A 16,507-nucleotide genomic window follows, 5' to 3' on the forward strand; every position below is an offset into this window, starting at 1 on the left:
TGGTTCCTCTTCCTCTGTGTCTGGTGACACTGGTGTTCATGAAGGCAGTGGGCCAGTTGTTTTGTCTCTGGATTTGAGCTCTTACGTTTCTTTATAGTTATTCAGATTTAAAGTGACCCCGAGTTCGTAGCGCAGAATGCCAGTTTATCCCGTTATTGATTAGGTTCACGTTGATTACTCTGTTAAGGTGGAGCCTGCTTTCTCCACAGTAAAATTGCTATTTTCCTTGGTAATTAACATATGTATTGAGACTGTGCAGATTCTATATTATGCCTCAAAGTCCCACCTCAATCTTTTTGTTTTGTTTTGTTTTTAATATAGCCATAGGCTGACCTTGAACTCTTATATAGCTGAGGCTGGTTTCAAACTAGTGACCTTCCTGCCTCATCCTCCCAGTTGTTGAGCTCATAGGCATGCACACATCATGCCTTTTGTTTGTTTGTTTGTTTGTTTGTTTGTTTTGCAAGACATAGTTTCGCAGTAGTTTTGGAGCCTGTCCTGGAAACTAGCTCTTGTAGACCAGGCTGAGGCTTTTTTTAAAATAGAGTATCTTTTTTATTCTTCAATATTTTCATAATGCAGGTGATGCATCTTGACCATTTGCACCCCCCTCACTCCTCCCAGGTACCCCCAACACATCTCCCTCCCCCTTTATATCCTCTCCTTTCTGTGTTAATAGCCCACTGAGTTCAATTAATGCTGTCTTATGGAATGTTAGTTGATCTTATTGATCTTGGGTAGGTGATCATAGCTTCAGTGAGTTCATGGTCGATGTTAGCCACAAAACAGCATTCATCCTCATCCTCTGGTTCTTGCCTTCTCTCTGCCTCCTCTGCTGCAGTGTTCCCTAGCCCTTAGTGGGTGCGTTCTCTCCACCTCCTCTGCTGCAGCGTTCCCTGGCCCCTGGTGGGTGCGTTCTCTCTGCCTCCTCTGCTGCAGTGGTCCCTGGCCCCTGGTGGGTGGTATTATATAAATGTGCCATATAGGGCTGGACATCCAGCAGTCACTTATTCTCAGCACTTTGACCAGTTATAAGTCTGCATGCAGACTGCAGAGAAAAGATTAGCTGGCCAAAATTGAGAGCAACACTAATTTATGGTTATAAACATAAATGTTTAAGTCAGTTGGACAACAGTAGCAGATTCCCTCCAGAGCCTGTGACCTCTTGAACCACGGGACTTTTGACCAGTTTACACTACCAGGTATGAATTCTGTCCTGCAGACAGGCCTCAAATCCAACCCAAAAGCAATTGGTTACCCTGATAGCCTTCATGCCATTATTGCACCAGCGAGACTATTTCTCTTCCTTCCTTCCTTTCTTTCTTCTTCTTCTTCTTCTTCTTCTTCTTCTTCTTCTTCTTCTTCTTCTTCTTCTTCTTCTTCTTCTTCTTCCTTTTTTATTTTTTATTTTTTTTTGGAGTCAGGGTCTCACTAGGCAGCCCTGGCTGGCCTTGATCCTGGTATGTAGGACAGACTGCCTCAAGCTTACAGAGATCCACCTGCTTCTGCCTCCTGAATGCTTCTTTAAAATTACTTTTTAAGTTTTGTGTGTGTGTGTACACATGTGTGAACACACACACACGTGTGTGGAGGTTACCTGCAGAAGCCAGAGGTGTAAGCTCCAGATACATAGGAGCTGGAATTACAGAAGGATGGGAACTGTCAGATATGGGTGCTGAGAGCTGAACTCAGGTCTCCTGCGAGAGCAGCAAGTGCTGCCGGGTAAGGGTGGTTCACGCCTTTAATCCCAGCACTTGGGAGACAAAGGCAGGCGGATCTCTGTGAGTTCCAGACCAGCCTGGTCTATGAAGTGAGTTCCAGGACAGGCTCCAAAGCTACACAGAGAAACCCTATCTCAAAAAACAAAACAAAAATACACAAAACAAACAAACGGATGTATTTATTTGTTCTGTATACAGTGTTCTGCCTGCATGTATTCCTGCATACCAGAAGAGGGCACCAGATCTTATTGTACATGGTCGTGAGCCATCATATAATTGCTGGAAATTGAATTTAGGACCTCTGGAAGAGCAGCCATTGTACTTAAACTCTGAGCCATCTCTCCAGCATCTGCAAAAAAGGTTTTAAACAGCAGGGTGGTGGTGACACACGTCTTTAATCCCAGCACTCAGGAGGCAGAGGAAAGTGGATCTCTGTGAGTTCCAGGCCAGTCTGGTCTACAGAGTGAGTTCCAGAACAGCCAAGACTATACTGAGAAACACTATCTCGAAAAGCAAAAAAAAGCAAAACAAAATTTAAACAGCATTATTTAGCTGGGCAGTGGTGGTGTATGCCTTTAATGCCAGCACTTGGGAGGCAGAGACAGATGGATCTCTGGTCTACAGAGCGAGTTCCAGGACAGGCTACAGAGAAACCCTGTCTTGAAAAACCATGGGGAAAAGAACCATTATTTATCTGCATGTGTGCACGTTCACATGTGTGTGTGTGTGTGTGTGTGTGTTTTCATATGTGCCCTCTGTCTACTCCTTTGAAGCAGGGTCTCTCACTGAACCTGAGGTTCCCATCGACAGTGATTTTTGGTTGTCACCACATAACTCTCCAGCTCTCTTGATTCCTTTCTGCCACTGTGATAATATACTCAGAAAACTACTTAAAAAAGACCAAAGATTACTGTTGGTATCATGATTTCAGTCATGACTCCATTGCTTTTGAGCCTCTGCCCAGTGAGACAGAACATTACCATCAGTGGCAGAGAGTGTGTGGCAAAGGTCACTTCATGGTGGGCAGGAGGCAGAGGGACAGAGAGGAGCATTCTGGTCAGGACAAGACACCCATTACCTTTTCTGTCCACCAGTCTGGTGATCACCGTGAGGTCCCATCTGATTTGAACTCATGGCTGTCCTGCTTCCGACTTCTGAGCACGAGGGTTCCCAGTGTGCACCCCTCTGCCTGGCTTCTTGGTTGATGTTTATGTGTTGGGCATCCTTGAATTCCAGGAACAGACCCCACCTGTTTCTGGTGTATAATCCTCTTGTTGTTCTGTTAAACTTGGTTAAATGGAGTTTTTTGTGGAGGATTTTTTTATGTTGATTTTATTTGTTATTTTTGTGTTTTGAGATAAGATCTCACTATGTAGCCTTGATTGGCCTGGAATTTATTATATAGACCAAGCTGGCCTTGAACTCATACAGATCTGCTTCCCTGAGTGCCAGGATCAAAGGCATATGCCACTATGCCCTGCTCACGTTGATTTTAATAAAGGATATTGGTCTAGGGTTTATTTTCTAATTTTTTTCTTTTTTCTTTTTTCTTTTTTTTTAAGGACTGGAAAGCACCCGCGGGTCTCAAACCTCTAATTTAAAATTATTTTATTTCCTATTGAATTCACTAGTTGATTGAAACAAGCCTTACAAGGTAGCTCTGACTGGCCTTAAATTCACAGGGATCTGCCTGCCTCTGCTTTCCAAGTGCTGGAATTAAAGATGTGTGACACCATGCTGGGCTCAAGAATTTTATTATTTTGTTGTTATGTATTTGGTTACTGAACACATGAGTGAGTTAAGCAGGAAACGTTCCCTACTCTTCCATATCTTAAGATGTTTGTGGCAAAGACTGGGGGTACAGTTCAGTGTTGGTGAGGTAGTTTGAATGTAATTGTCACCCCCCCCCCCACACACACACACAGTAAGCTCACAGGGAGTGGTACTATTGGGAGGTGTGGCCTTATTGAAGTAGGTGTGACCTTGGTGGAGGAAGTGTATCACTATGGGGCGTGTAATTTCCAGCAATTACATGATGACTCACAACCATCTATAATGAGATCTGGTGCCCTCTTCTGGTATGCAGGCATACATGCAGGCAGAACACTTTGAGGTCTTCTATGCTCAAGTTACACCTAGTTCAGATCACTTCCTGTTGTCTGTGGGATCAAGATGTAGTTCCTTCTCTACTTCCAGCTCCTTCTCCAACACCATGTTTGCCTGCACACCACTATGTCCCGCCACGATGAGATGATCATGTACTAAATTCTGAAACTGTAAGCCACCCAATTAAATGTTTTCCTTGATAAGGGTTGTCGCTACTCTTCACAGTAATAAAAACCCTAAGACAGTTTGACACTTGCATGGTTTGTCCAAGGCCCTGAATTTGATTCACAGTATCACCAAAATAAGAACTAATAGGCATCTAAGTGAGATGGCTGAGCCTAAAGTGCCAGCTACCCAAAAGTCTAAGTAGGAGAATTGTTTGATTGTGGGAGGTCAAAACCAGCTAACATATCAAAAGAAAAGATTTTATTTATTTATTTATTTATTTATTTATTTATTTTTTATTTATTTTTAGTTTCTCAAGATATGTTTTTTTTTTCTCTGTAGTCTTGCTGTCCTGGAACTTGCTCTGTAGACCAGACAAGCCTTTAACTCACAGAGATCCACCTGCCTCTGCCTCCCAAGTGCTGGCATTAAAGGCATATACCACCACTGCCCAGCTTCTCCCCTCCCTCAAAAAAAAAAAGATTTTAAGTCTTTTTTAAATTAAATTTTTAAAAGATTAAATTAAATTTAAAAAGATGTCATATTTGATGTATACAAATGAGGTTGGCATAGAAGTATATAGCTATAATCGCACCAGGAACAAAGGCAGTGTGGGAAAAAGCTGAAGACCAGCCTGGACCACATGGTGTGACCTTGTCTTAAAAACAAAACAAGGAAAATGTGCAAATGGCCAGCACTCACATAAAGAGAAACCCAGCATCGTCAGTCATTACAGAAAATGCAAATCAAAACCCCAATTAGATCCACTTCACACGCTGCCGATAGCACATATTTTGTTTTTCAAGGGAAAAGTGTTAACAAGGACACAAAAGCTTGGATCCACTACAGGCTGTAGAATGTAAAAATGTAGCTCATGTTTCTTCAAAATGTTAGAAATAGAATTACCAGATGACCCAGAAACTTCAGTCCTGGGTATATCTGCACAAGAATCAAAACAACTATTCCAAACAAAGTTAAATCCAAATATCCACAGCAGGGCTATTAATGATAGGCAAGAGTGAGCCAGGCATGGTGGTATGCACCTGTGCAGCCGGCACTCAGAGGTCTGAGTTTGAAGGATCAGGAGTTTAAAGATAGACTGGTTTATCACAATAAAGACCCCTGTGTCAGAGAAGAAGAAAACAAAACACAATAAAGTAATTCAAATATGAAAGTAATTCAGATTCCATTAACTGATTAACAGGTGAAAACCCCACCATACAGTACAATACTGTTCAGTTGTAAAAGCTATGACATACGCGTCAATATAGTTGAACTTTGAAAACATTTTGTTAAGTAAAAGAAGCTATGCACAAAGCCAGCATATTGCATTATTCCACTTATATAAAATATCCAGGGTAGGCAGATTCATAGAGAGAGTGTCAGCTAATGTTTCCTAATGACTAAGGAAGCAGGAAATGGTGAGTAACTTGTAAAAAAGGCTCACATTCGGACCTGTCCTGGAACTAGCTCTTGTAGACCAGGCTGGCCTCAAACTCACTGAGATCCACCAGCCTCTGTCTCCCAAGTGCTGGGATTGAAGGTGTGCGCCACCACCGCCTGGCTGGCTTTCTTATACAATTTAGAGCTAACCATAGTGCACTGGGCCCTCCTTATCAAGTAACTACAGAGACAGTTTCCACTGGACATACCCGCAGGCCAATCTGATCTGGGCTGTCCCTGAGAGTTGAGACTCCCTTTTCAACTGACTCGAGGTTGTGTCAAATTGACAGTGGAAACTAAGTAGGTCAGTAGAGACAGCTGGATATCAGTTTGCTAAATGCCACTGAATAGTAGAGGGTAAAACAGGCAAAATGGCCGGGAGCCTGAGGCTGTCGTCTCACCTTGGTCTCCTGAGCACCTCAAACAGTACAGTGCCTGGGGCTGAGACAGAGCAACAGACACCGTTGAGGAGTCAGGAAAGTTGGAGATTATTCTCGCAGCCCAAACCTAGAGAATGGCTGTGGAGTACAGAGAGCTAATAAGGCAGCGTCATGTGTCATCCTCCCCATTGCACTGTGCCCAGCTTTGCTCATTTGACACAAACAATTCATGACCGGGTCTTCCTAAGCTGGAGTAGAACTTCCTGGTGCTTTATTGATATTCCCTTATATTATTATTATTATTATTATTATTATTATTATTATTACTTTGGTTTTTCAAGACAGGGTTTCTTTGTAGCTTTGAAGCCTAACCTAGAACTAGCTCTGGTAGACCAGGCTGACCTCAAACTCACAGAGATCCATCTGTCTCTGCCTCATGAGTGCTGGAATTAAAGACATGCGCCACCACCACCCGGCTTCCCTTATATTATTGTTATTATTTTGGTTTTTTGAAACAGGGTTTCTCTGTGTAGCTCTGGCTGTCCTAGACCTAACTCTATAGACCAGGCAGGCCTCAAACTCAGAGATCTGCCTGCCTCTGCCTCCTCGGTGCTGGGATTAAAGGCGTGTGCCACCCTGCCTGGGCTATTTTTTAGTAATAGATTTTATTTATTTTTTTTAGATATATGATTATTTGCTTGCAAGTATGTATGTGCACCACATGTGTGTCTGGTGCCCACCGAGACTAGAAGAGGGTACTGAACCACCTGACAGTGGAATTCCAAATGATTGTGAGCCACTATGCAGGTGCCAGGAACAAAATTAAAGTTCTCTGCAAGAGCAACAAGTGCTTTTAACCATTAACCACTTAGTATTTGCTTAGGTCCCAGATCCCAGGACCAGTCTGCGTTCATTAGGAATGGTCACCACCGTCACGGTCCCTCTGTTTGCCATGGATGCTGGCTCAGGACTATGTTTTCCTGCTCACTTCTACAAAGAGATTTCATTACATAGATGGCAATGTTAACATCTATTTCATGGGTTAGAAAAGCTTCTAAAAGAAACGGGTGCACTAAGGGAATGTGGAAAAAAGGCAGGCACAGCTGTAAAGTTCTCCAAAGTATTATGGTCCAGTAAGAAAAGCATGACACCCAACCATGTTGGTATCATAAATGAAAACATTCTACAAAAGTCTGTGCCTGTAATATAAAGGAGCTACAGGTATGCTTGGGGATCCCTCGGACAGAGGATTTTTATACCCTACCTTGATGGAGGCTTCCTATTGGCTAATAAAGAAACTGCCTGGCCCATTTGATTGGCCAGCCCTTAGGTGGGCGGAGTAGACAGAACAGGAAGAAGGAAGTGAGGTAGATGGCTCAGTAAGATGCCACGCCTCTCCTAAGTTAGACAGACTGCCGTGCCTCTCCTCAGAGAGGGATGCCAGATGCGATGAAGCTCCAGCCCAAGATGGACGTACGCTAGAATCTACCTGGTAAGGCACCACTTTGTGGTGCTGCACAGATTATTAGATATGGGTTAGTCAAGATGTGAGTAAGAGGCAGAAAATAAAGGGCCAGGCAGTGTTTAAAAGAATACAATTTATGTGTTGTTATTTCAGGGCATAAGCTAGCTGGTGGCCGAGAGCAGGGCAGCGGGAAGCCGCCCGCGCAGCTAATCACTACACTACCTCATCCGAGCCCCCATTCTCCATATAACTTGATAAAGACTCTCCTGCAGGGTTGAGACAACAGGCTCAAGGGCTTTCCTTTCTTTTAGAGCAGGCTGAACAGCTGATGCCCAGCACTCCTGTTCCCATTATGTTAGAAGTCACCTGAAGCCTAGAACCAGCAGCTATAGCAGAAATAACCTGAGCAAATGGTTCCAGTAGAATTTTGGTCTCAGGCATGGATAGAGCAAACTAGAACAGCAAATTTCTGCCTGCAAGTGAAGCATTGCGAAGGTGGACTCCATCATCAGCCCTACCTCAGTCACCATAGAAACAGCTTATGCAACCGAGGGGTTGTAATGAAGGCCTTTTGACAATGCCTCTCTCTGGTGTGGCACAGGACCAACCCCTGCAAAGGTGGCACATGTAGTTACAGCAACATGGTATGGTATCTGCCTGCCCACTCATCAATGTCCTTTCAGATGCCTTCCGATTTAAGCACTGTCACAGACTTGCGTGACAGGTATAATATCAGTGTACTTACAGGCGAAGGTGAACAAACTGAGGCTTAGAGGAATTAGCTACCTGTCTGTAGTCACACTGTCAAGCAACGATGACATCTGAGCTCTCTCTCTCTCTGTGGATGTGGGTGGGGTTAAGACAGAGTATCTCCACATAGCCCTGTTTGTCCTGGAACTCATCGTGTAGATCAGGCTGGCTTCAGACTCACAGAGATCCTCCCGCCTCTGCCTCCAGAGTCCTGGGATTAAAGGCGTGCTGCACCACCACACCTGACTGACATCAATATTTGTACTCAGATATTCTTGAAGATCATGAGATATAGTTTGTGACTTACATAAAGCAGAACTCGGCCTCCAAGCCTTATTTGTTCTATTAGTCCTGATAGCCTTCTCAGAAGCCTAAGGATCTTCAACATACGGCCAATAAAAACTATTGCTGGCATGGTGTCTTAGTTAGGGTTTCTAGATCTGTGAAGAGACACCATGACCATGGCAAGTCTTACAAAGGAAAACATTGGGGCTGTCTTACAGTTCAGAGGTTTAGTCCATTATCATCATGGAGTGCAGGCACACTAGGTGCTGGAGAAGGAGCTGAGCGTTCTACATCTTGGTCTGCAGGTAGCAGGGAAAAGATTGACTTGCACTCCTGAGACCTCAAAGCCCGCTCCCCACGGTGGGCTTCCTCCAGCCACACCTGCTAACGGTGCCATTCTCCGTGAGTCTGTGTGGATCACTGTATTCAAAACAACAAACGTTTCACCATGTGCTGTATTCAGCAGTCAAAGTGCTGTGTTCTCAACTGATACAAAATATCATACGTCTGGCTACACAAAAAAAATGAGTACTTATCCTAGGACTTCCATGTCTATATGGGACAGAATTTGTTCTTTATCAGGAACCAAATAGTTATATTGGAGAGGTGGCTCCGCTTTTAAGAACATGTATTATTGTGCCAGGCAGTGGTGGTGAACACCTTTAATCCCAGCACTTGGGAGGCAGAGGCAGATGGCTCTCAGTAAGTTGGAGGCCAGCCTGGTCTACAAAGTGAGTTCCAGGACTGCCCCACAGAGAAACCCTGTCTCGAAAAACAAAATGAAAATAAAAAAGAACATGTATTGCTCTTGCAGAGGATCTAGCTTCAATTATCAGCACCCATGTGGTGACTCGTAACCGTCTATCACTCCAGAGAATCCAATGCCCTCTTCTGATCTCCCGAGCACCAGACATGAACACGGTGCACATGCATTCATGCAGGCAAAACACCCACACAGATAAAATAAATAAGTAAAGAATCGATATCACTAGATTAAGACATAAAACTTAAACAGGGAGGCTGGAAAGATGGCTCAGCCGTTAAGAGTACCAGCTGGTCTTCCAGAGTACCTTGGTTTGATCCCCAGCATCCCAGTATGGGTACATAGCCTTCTGCAATTCAATTGCAGCGTATGTGATATCCTCTTCTGGTCTCTGAGGGCACCGGGTATGAAAGTGGTGCAGAGCACCCATACACACAAAACTAACTAGCTAACTAACTAGCTAACTAACTAAACAAAGTTGCAAGGCATTGGCAAACCTTGTTAGTAGAGAAACAAATACAGATGAAATTCACAAGTCTTGGTATAGCATAGGCATGACTGGAACTAAGAACATGATAACATCTGCCCCCCCATACACACAACTACTTCCAGAGAGTTGATAAAATCTATTTAATTTTCTATTTATCTGTGTGTTTTTAGAGGATAATACTATGCACCATTTACCTTTGATGACGTCTGTCCTCAAAGCAAACACTAAGTATTTCTTGATTTCTTGGATGAGTTCCTAATATCTATAGAAGAACATCATTAACAAATAAATACTGGTTACGTTCTCATTGCTGTGATAAAATACCATGCCCAAGGCAACGTACAGAAGGAAGAAGTGTATTTGACTTGTGGCTCCTGCGGGACAAGAGTCCATCATGGCAGGGAGGTGTAATCCCAAGCAGCAGGCCAGAGGGCATCAGATCCCCTGAAACCAGAGTTACAGAGTTCATGAATTGTCTGATGTAGGTGCTGGGAACCAAACACTGGTTCTCTGCAAGAGCAGCAAGGTTCTTAACTACTGAAACATCTCTTCAGCCCTTCTACCTTACTTTTTTGGGACAGGCTGATGGGGCTATGTCCCAGATTTGAGACAATTTGGCTAGGCTGGTTGGTCAATGAGTTCCAGGGATCTGCCTGTCTCTGCCTTTCAGCGCTGGTATTCAGGCCAACACTGTGGGGCTTATATTCTCTCTCTCTCTCTCTCTCTCTCTCTCTCTCTCTCTCTCTCTCTCTCTCTCTCTCTCTCTGTCTCTCTCTCTCTCTCTTCTTTCCTTCTTTTTCTTTCTTCCTTCCTCCCTCCCTCCCTCTCTTTCTTTCTTTCTTTCTTCTTTTCTTTTTCTTTCTTCCTTCCTCCCTCCCTCCCTCCCTCTCTCTCTCCCTCCCTCCCTCCCTTCCTTTTCCCTTCCTCCCTCTCTCTTTTCTTTTTTTCTTTTTTTCTTTCTTTCTTCTTTTTTCTTTTTCCTCCTTCTTCCTCCTCCTCCTTTTTCTGGCAAGGTTTCTCTGTGCAGCCCTGTCCTGGAACTCACTCTGTAGACCATACTGGCCACAGACTCACAGAGATCACTGCCTCTGCCTCCCAAGTGCTGGGAATAAGTGCTGGCAGGGCCTGACTTTGATGTGAATGTTAGGGATCTGATCTCAGGTCCTGGTTCTAGCCTGGCACAGACTTAACCAATTAAGCCATCTGCCTAGCCCAACCCTCGGAGTTTTCTTTAGTATTATACTAATTACACAAAGTAAAGGCTAGTTCCATATGTATATGTAGGTATACTTTGATCATCTCATCATCCTTTTTTAATGCCTTCCTCCCCACATTCTGCCCTTCGTCTCTGCTAATCTTCCTTTTCCTTTCAGCTGACATATGACAGAAAACATAGACTACTTTATGAAAATGGCTTCCTTCACTTCTCCCTGCAGACAACATAAGTGCATCCTTCTTTACAGTTGAATAAAATTCCATTTTACACATATAAACAGATTTTTTTGAGACAGTGTTTCTCTGTGTAGCCCTGACTGTCCTGAAACTTGCTCTGTAGACCAGGTTGTCCTGGAACTCAGGGTTCCACCTGCCTCTGCCAAACAAGTACTGGGATTAAAAGTGTTAACCACCATGCCCAGCTATATAAAGAATTTGCTTTATCCACTCGTCTATCCACCAATAGATGAATATTGAAATAAATAGATATTGGTAGATAGATGAATGGCTGATTCATAATTTATTGTGCATCAGTAAATATGGGAATACAGGCTTTTCTTTTTCTTTCTTTCTTTTTCTTTCTTTCTTTTTCTTTTCTTTTTCTTTTTTTTTTTTTTTTTGGTTTTTTGAGACAGGGTTTCTCTGTAGCTTTGGAGCCTGTCCTGGAACTCGCTCTGTAGACCAGGCTAGCCTCGAACTCACAGATATCTGCTGTGATTAAAGGTGTGCACCACCACTGCCCAGCGAATATGGGCATTTCTATAGTAAAGTAACGTGGATTCTTGCAGCTATATACCAGAACTGGTGTGGCTGGATTATGTAATACTTCTAATTTTAATTTTGAGGGGAATCTTTATATGGATTTCCATAGTGAATGCATTAATAATTTGTTCCCATCAGCAGGATTTCACTTCTCCCTAGTGTGATTGCTGTTTTAAATTGCACGTGTGGCCCACGTATTTTTTATTGGACATTATATTACTCTAGAAGGCTCTACTAAAAAAAATGGGAGCAGAGGATGGGTGTTGTTCATTTGGTTGTTGTTGTTTTAACACAGGGTCTCATTTCGTAGCCAGGCTGACCTTGAATTCGAGATCCTACTACCTTAGCATCTCAAATTCTGGAGTTATGAGAGTGTGTCTCTTTGGCCCTGGAAAAGGCACGGGAGGCATAATGGGGCTGTAAATTAATCGCATTCAACAAAAAGTAACACGGAGTCCAGGTGGTTGCTCCAGGATGTCTGTCATTCGCAAAGGTGTCAAATACACTTAAAGTCAAGTCTCCCAGACGTATCTACCTTTGGTCTGTCAAGGGGATGAAGGGCGAGTGACCTAGGCCCTGCGATTGAGGCCAGACAAAGCTCCCACCCGAGGGTCTGGGAGGACCATTAGCCCCGTCACAAGTAGTCCTAGCAAGTGGCCCCACTACCTCCCCAGTTTCCCCTGTTTAACGCAGTCAGATTTAGAAGAGGATTAAGCATCAAACCTTTTTATTTATTTCATCGAAGCAATAGTTTCGTGAGAAATCTTCAAGAATATCCGAAATGGTTGGAAAACGTTTAAGAAGCAGCAAGACTGCGGAACTTTTCGGAGATACTGGGACCCTTTGGGCTCTGACATCTTTTCAGCGGTCTTAGATCTTTGCTAGATTCACTACCTCGGCAGTTTTCGGAATCGTTCGGCGTAGCCTCGAGAATGTCGCCCTCTGGCGGCGGGATTGGGAGGGGGCATGGGAGCCAGCGCGCGCAGACGCAGTTGAGTACCGGCGGCGGTTCGGACCGGAAGTGGTTGCACCTGAGATCACTTCCGGCGGGTGACGGTGCGGACGGGTCAGGAGCGTAGAGGCGGCGGCAAAATGGCGGCGCCTGAGGAGCAGGATCTAAGTCAGGAGCAGACCGAGAAGCTGCTGCAATTTCAGGTAGCAGCGAGTTCTCGGTGCAGCAAAGGCCGCCGCGGGATGGGGAGTGGGGCCCTAGAGGAGCGCACAATCACCCTCAGGTTGGGGTTGGGCCCATTTTCAGAGCGGCGGGCGGCCCCCTCCCCCCAGACGCCAACTGCCCGGATTTCCCCGGCCCCGAGCTCTGTCGGTACCCAGCCTTCCAGCCACCGCTGCCAGCCAGGCTCGACCGCGGTGGGTCAGCTGCCGTAGTTTCCCTTAGCGGCGCGGGTCCGCAGTCCTTGCCAGCCTGGCTCACCGGCCAGACCCTCTCCGCCCATCGAGATCCTAAATCCCCAGCGCAGAGTCGGCGTCGGCTCGCGGGTCTGGACCGCCGACCACCGTCCGGTGTTATTCACAGACGTTTGCCGAGGGTCTCTGGTTTACTAGATCTTGTGTTGAGGGCTGTGATAGGGAAGGAAGCTCCTACACACAGACCTGGCACCTGCCCTAGAATGTGGGAGGACGCCACAAGCGGAAAACAAGGCAACATTGAGTCTCATCGATGGCTGCTGACTGGATTTGTTACCTTCGGCTTTCTCCTGAACTACTGACTATGCTTGAGGAGGGTGGCAACTTGCAGGACTCAGCTTCCAATTAGTGGATGTTATGTTTGTTTTGTTTTTTTTTTTTTAAAAAGGCACTAAACCCTTAACTGAGGTGGAGGGTCTGGTCGAAGGAGACCACCGTGGTGGTAACCATGGCACTATTGGCCAGTTGCCTTAGTTCTTAAACAGACTTCAGAATGTCTGTTCCCTTGAGGATGTTTTGGAGGTAAACTGGAGTTTGTGGATGTTACAAGGTATTAAAAGGACTCTGTAAACAGTAAAATGCGCCTGAACAGTTGCTATTAATCAACGTTTAACTTCAGGTAGAACTAAAGTTTATACAACTTGTTTCCTAATAGGATATGTGCCAACAATTCATTTTGAGCAGTTTTTTTTTTTTTTTTAATGAAAAATCTTAGTGCCAGACACGGCAAGTTAGAATACTGCCCACCTAAATATTTATGATGCCGTGGGACCTTCGCTAACACTTAGCATGTTACCTTGTCTAACACGCAGCATATGCTGTGACAGTCCCTGTCTCATACATGGGTATGGATTGTAACAAGTAGCAGCAGTGGATGTGGACTGAGACTGTAATCTCTGCGGACAGGAGGTGGAAACAGGAGGATTCTGAGTTTGAGGCCAGCCATCTCCCAAACAAAAGGAAACAGCCTGCTTAGGCCACACAGCTAATAAATGGTGGTCCCATTTATTATTATTATTGGGCTTCTGAAGTCTCTGCTATACAGCCTGCGTTAGAGTGTGCCGTGGGCTCTAACTGCTGTGTGTGTGTGGGTGTGAGTGTAAAGAAATGTGCTGGGCGTGTACAAATGGTAAAATACTATCATAGGCATCGTTGACATTTGAATGGAATTTATAATAGAGAGATTGATGACAGCAGATTAAAGAATGAAGAGCCAGCCTTCACTTCTGTGGACTACTCCTTTCAGGGTTTTTTTTAAAACTCGGGCAGATTACACTTCACACCTCCTAGGGGTAAACCCCACGTGAAATGGGATGTGAGTTATACAGTAGTTTGTGAGATAATATGCTTAAGGAACTCCTGGTCTTCAGTGGACATCGTCAGAAGAGAGGTGGCTAGCAGGTTAATAATGTTGTAAGATTAAGTTCATGTCAAGATTTATGAAGTTGAATTTATTCAGAAAATGAATTTTATATTTTGTGTATTTCCATAAGCAAGCCTGGATCAGATTTATCATTTCAAATGCTCTTAAATATTGCTTGACATTTGTACATGTCAGACATTGTAGTCTTAAAACTTCTTCAGAGGACTGTAAGCTGTTAACTGCCGCTCTTTTATTACTGAAGAAAATAGATTTGAGAGGCCAGGTAATTTGCACAAATAATGCCTTGCATATGTTAAAGAATTCTCATTCATAAGTATCATGTTTGTATCCTATTCTTGCAGCCAGGGTACATAGCATGAATAATGGGAGTGCCCAGAAAGCTCTCTGGGCTATGTCTGTGTCTGTCTGTGTCCTTGGAGTTTAGGGAAGAGTTAACTTATTGATGTTGAAGGAAGGATTTGTTTCCTACTGTGCCATTACCTACTATTAACCGTTATGCTTAATCTACACAGTTAACTCGTAAATACAAATGGTGGTGTGTCTGTCGTGTCTGGTAGAGACAGATTTGTTGATCACTTGCTCAAGACTGAAGTCGTTAGTGGAACTCTGGTTGGTCTAGCTCTCGACTGACAGGGTGAGCTCTTAGCGCAGTGCCTTGCAGCTTTGAAGGCGGAATAGAATTCCAGCAGCTAGTGGGCAGGAGAAAGTTCACAGCTGAGGAAATGGGCTGCTCACGTGGCTTTGGGAAAGCGTGGCTGTGTCTGTTGTAATACATAGACTCCAGAATGAAAGGTAAACTAGAGCCAGTTTGGAGACCCATCAATACTGTGCTCAGTTCTGTAAACGGAGACAGGAGAGTTTTTAAACTAGAGAGAGTCACAGCACAGGTTTGGGTTTGCTTCTCTAGCAATATAGGTCGTGTGCTTAGAGTCTCCACAGGCATCAGAGTAGAACAGGTTGGCACTGCTGACAGCTAGTACTCAGCGTTTGCTCACATTTCACGTATTACAGTTGTGCCAGGCATGGTGTTTCACACCTGCAATCCCAGTGCCAGCACTTGAGAGGTTAAGATGATTGCTGTAGGCTGGGCAGTGGTGGCACACACCTTTAGTCCCAGCACTGAGGCAGAGGCAAGTGGATCTCTGAGTTGAAGGCCAGCCTGGTCTACGGAGTGAATTCTAGTACAGTCAGGGACACAGAGAAACCCTATCTTGAACACTTCCCCCACCCCCCAAAAAAGAAGATTGCTATAGGTTCAGGGCCAGCCTGGGCTACATAGTGAGTTTCAGGTTATCCTACAAGGTGAGGTCTCAAAAAGCCTAAATAAATGAATTAGTAAAAATAAAACATTTCAGGAAATCTGAGATTTCTTATGTTTGGTTTTGTGTGTGTATGACATATGATTGGATTAGAATTTTCTAAGGCTATTTTATCATATTTCTCAGTCCCTTTGGTCTTTCTAAGTTTTGTTTTGTATGTATGTATAATTCTCATGGCTCTGGTTTATTTTGGAGCCAGCTGAGTAAATACTGTGGGCATCTGTTTTGAGTTATTTCTACTGGAAAAATGATAGGTGTATAAACTTAAAGCGCAAATGCAGGTCTGTTGAAAATAACTTTTATTGAAGTCAGTGTCCCCAAATTTCCAAATCTGCAGACTTCTCCAGTGCTTTAGTTTACTGCCTCTGGGCTGATGTTTTAGCACCAAGGCAGGAATGGCCTGGTCAGAAGGAAAGGCGGAGATGTACCATTTCCTATAGGAGGAAGTGATCCCTTTCTGTTTACACAAAATGTGACATTTCCCCCTTTTTTGTTTAATTAAAGAACTCGTTATGTTTTATTTATTTAAATTGTGTGAGTGTGGAGCTACACATACCATGACACACATGTGGAAGTCTAAAGACAGTTTGGGAGAGGCAGTTTGATCCTTCTGCCATCTGGGTTCCAAGGATTGACCCCAGGTCATTAGGCTTGTCAGACAGTGCGTTTACTCACGGAGCCATCTCGTTAGTCCTGTTTGTTTCTCAGAGAGCGTTTCACTGGGTATCCTATGTAGCCCGGGCTTACCTCACTGCCACTTGGCGTTAGAGATGACAGGTGTGTCATCACCACACCTGGCTGAAAAAAAAAATAAGTGGATAACAGGACATAACT

At 44.2% G+C, this 16,507-nt stretch overlaps 1 protein-coding gene across 4 annotated transcripts in view; it reads left to right on the forward strand.

Annotated features, from left to right (window-relative positions):
- Nucleotides 1–12,583: 12,583 nt before the first annotated feature.
- Faf2 (Fas associated factor family member 2) overlaps nucleotides 12,584–16,507 on the forward strand; it is a 43,005-nt gene continuing 39,081 nt past the window's right edge. For 3 of the 4 annotated variants that reach the window (XM_038333163.1, XM_038333164.2, XM_038333165.1), the window contains exon 1: nucleotides 12,584–12,700. In XM_038333163.1, coding sequence (XP_038189091.1) covers nucleotides 12,638–12,700 — 63 coding nt within the window. In that variant the 5' untranslated portion in view covers nucleotides 12,584–12,637. The remainder of the gene's footprint in view (nucleotides 12,701–16,507) is intronic. The other variant, XM_038333166.1, reaches the window with a different exon arrangement.

Source organism: Arvicola amphibius, chromosome 6 (genome assembly GCF_903992535.2).
Source record: "Arvicola amphibius chromosome 6, mArvAmp1.2, whole genome shotgun sequence".
Taxonomy (NCBI): domain Eukaryota; kingdom Metazoa; phylum Chordata; class Mammalia; order Rodentia; family Cricetidae; genus Arvicola; species Arvicola amphibius.